Source organism: Geospiza fortis, unplaced genomic scaffold, assembly GCF_000277835.1.
Source record: "Geospiza fortis unplaced genomic scaffold, GeoFor_1.0 scaffold599, whole genome shotgun sequence".
NCBI lineage: Eukaryota > Metazoa > Chordata > Aves > Passeriformes > Thraupidae > Geospiza > Geospiza fortis.
In genome coordinates, this window is record NW_005054605.1 from 219,627 (window position 1) to 221,611 (window position 1,985).

A 1,985-nucleotide genomic window follows, 5' to 3' on the forward strand; every position below is an offset into this window, starting at 1 on the left:
ACATGAGACCAATCACAGATCCACCTGTTGCATTCCACAGCAGCAGATAACCATTGTTTACATTTCATTTCTGAGGCCTCTCAGCTTCTCAGGAGAAAAAAATCCTAACGAAAGGATTTTCCATAAAATATATCCGTGACAGAGCGGGGTGCCAGGGGACACATATGACCCCCCCAAAAAAACTCCCCAGGCGCTGGTGACGGAGCTGAAGGAAGCAGAGGAGCAGCAGAACCGAGCCCTGAGCAGCCACCTGGACCTCACAGACCAACTGCTGCAGCTCCAGCGCTGCCGCCTGGGCTACCTGGAGCAGGGCTTCAGTGCCCAGGTGGGCGCCCTGAAGGCCGAGTTTGAGGCTGAGAGGTGTGGAATTTCAAGGGGCATTGGAATAATTACCAATATTGCCTTGCCTGAGCTTGTCTGGCCCTTGGTGCTGAACCAAATAACAGCAACTGTGGTGTTTTCACCCCAGAGACACTTTTGGCTGGCTGGATGTTGCAGCTGGGTGTGGTGGTGGTTCACAGGGGTCCCATGATGAGGGGAGAGATGAGAATCTTGACTCCATGTTTTAGAAGGCTGATTTATTGTTTTATGATATATATGATATTAAAAGAGAATGATCTAGTAAAACTATACGAAAAGAAGAAAAGAAAATATTTCATCAGAAGGCTTGAAAGGAATAGAAAGGAATGATAATAAAATCTTGTGACTGACCAGAGAGACCAAGACAGCTGGACTGTGATTGGCCTTTAATTAAAACAACCACGTGAGACCAATCACAGATGCACCTGTTGCATTCCACAGCAGCAGATAACCATTATCATAATCAGAGAGTAAAAGGGTAAGAGAGCAAAAGTGTAAGAGGACGAGGTTCCCATTCCAATACAATAAAAAAATCTTCTGTGTTGAATATTCTAATTCTTACAAATGAATCCAGTACAATACACAAATCCTATAGCATTTCCATACAGCCTATAAGAATCATTACATTACCATTCTGTGTTACATTTTAAACCCTAAAAACTCCTCTTTGGGCCCCTTCTGCCCAGCTAGTAGGGTCTGCTCTGACCCTTGGAGTTGTCTGCAAGCAGAGGGTGTTGTTCCATCAAAAGGGGATTTTACCTTCAGCCAGCCACACCATTGTTTTCCTGTTGTTCAGTAACTAAAGGATCTCAAAGCTTGCTTTCATTTCAATCTCGCTTATAGTTTCCATATTCTCAAAATCTTTTGCCAGACAATCTTATTTATAAGGTTTTCCTGTTTCATCTCCCCCAACATCCTCACCTGTCTGTCCGTGTGTCTGTGTGTGTCTGTCCGTCCGTGATCCCCCCGGCTCACCTAAACTCGCTTTCATTTCAATCTCGCTTATAGTTTCCATATTCTCAAAATCTTTTGCCAGACAATCATATTTGTAAGGCTTTCCTGTTTCACCTTCCCCAGCAATGGAGGAAACCCCTTTGCCCTGCCTTGTGTCCCCACAGGAGGGCCATGCTGGAGCAGCAAGACTGGGAAAGCTGGGTCCTGCAGGAAATGGAGCTGGCCACGGAGCAGGAGCACGCCAGGAGCGAGCAGGAGGCCTTGCTGAACTTCCAGAGCGCCAGGGATGACATCAAAAACAAGGCAAGGTGGCTCGAGTGGGCGTGGAGGGGCTGGCAGGGATGCCAGGGGAGGTTTTGGGGGTAACCTGTTGTCTTGGTTTGGAAAGACAGGTGCCTGCTAAGGAAGGCAGGAGCCTCCCCTGAAATGGAGAGTGTAAACCCTCCCCACCCCTCTGAATTGCTATAAATTTGAAATTAAGGGGCTCTCAGGCAAAAAAAATATGGAAGCAGGAAATAACAGTTCTTTAATAGGGAAAAGAAAAAAAATAAAGGATAAAATAAACAATGCAGTAACTAGAACAACTCTGACAGAGTCAGAACACAACCTGACACCCCGTGGGTCAGGGTGTTGGCAGCAGCCCCATTGGAATTGTGGCTGCAGCCCTCCTG

At 46.6% G+C, this 1,985-nt stretch overlaps 1 protein-coding gene across 1 annotated transcript in view; it reads left to right on the top strand.

Annotated features, from left to right (window-relative positions):
• CCDC65 (coiled-coil domain containing 65) overlaps positions 1-1,985 on the top strand; it is a 7,334-nt gene that overhangs the window by 2,624 nt on the left and 2,725 nt on the right. The window contains exons 3-4 of the mRNA XM_031064564.1: positions 191-360; positions 1,479-1,617. Of these exons, the coding sequence (XP_030920424.1) occupies positions 191-360; positions 1,479-1,617 (309 nt within the window). The remainder of the gene's footprint in view (positions 1-190; positions 361-1,478; positions 1,618-1,985) is intronic.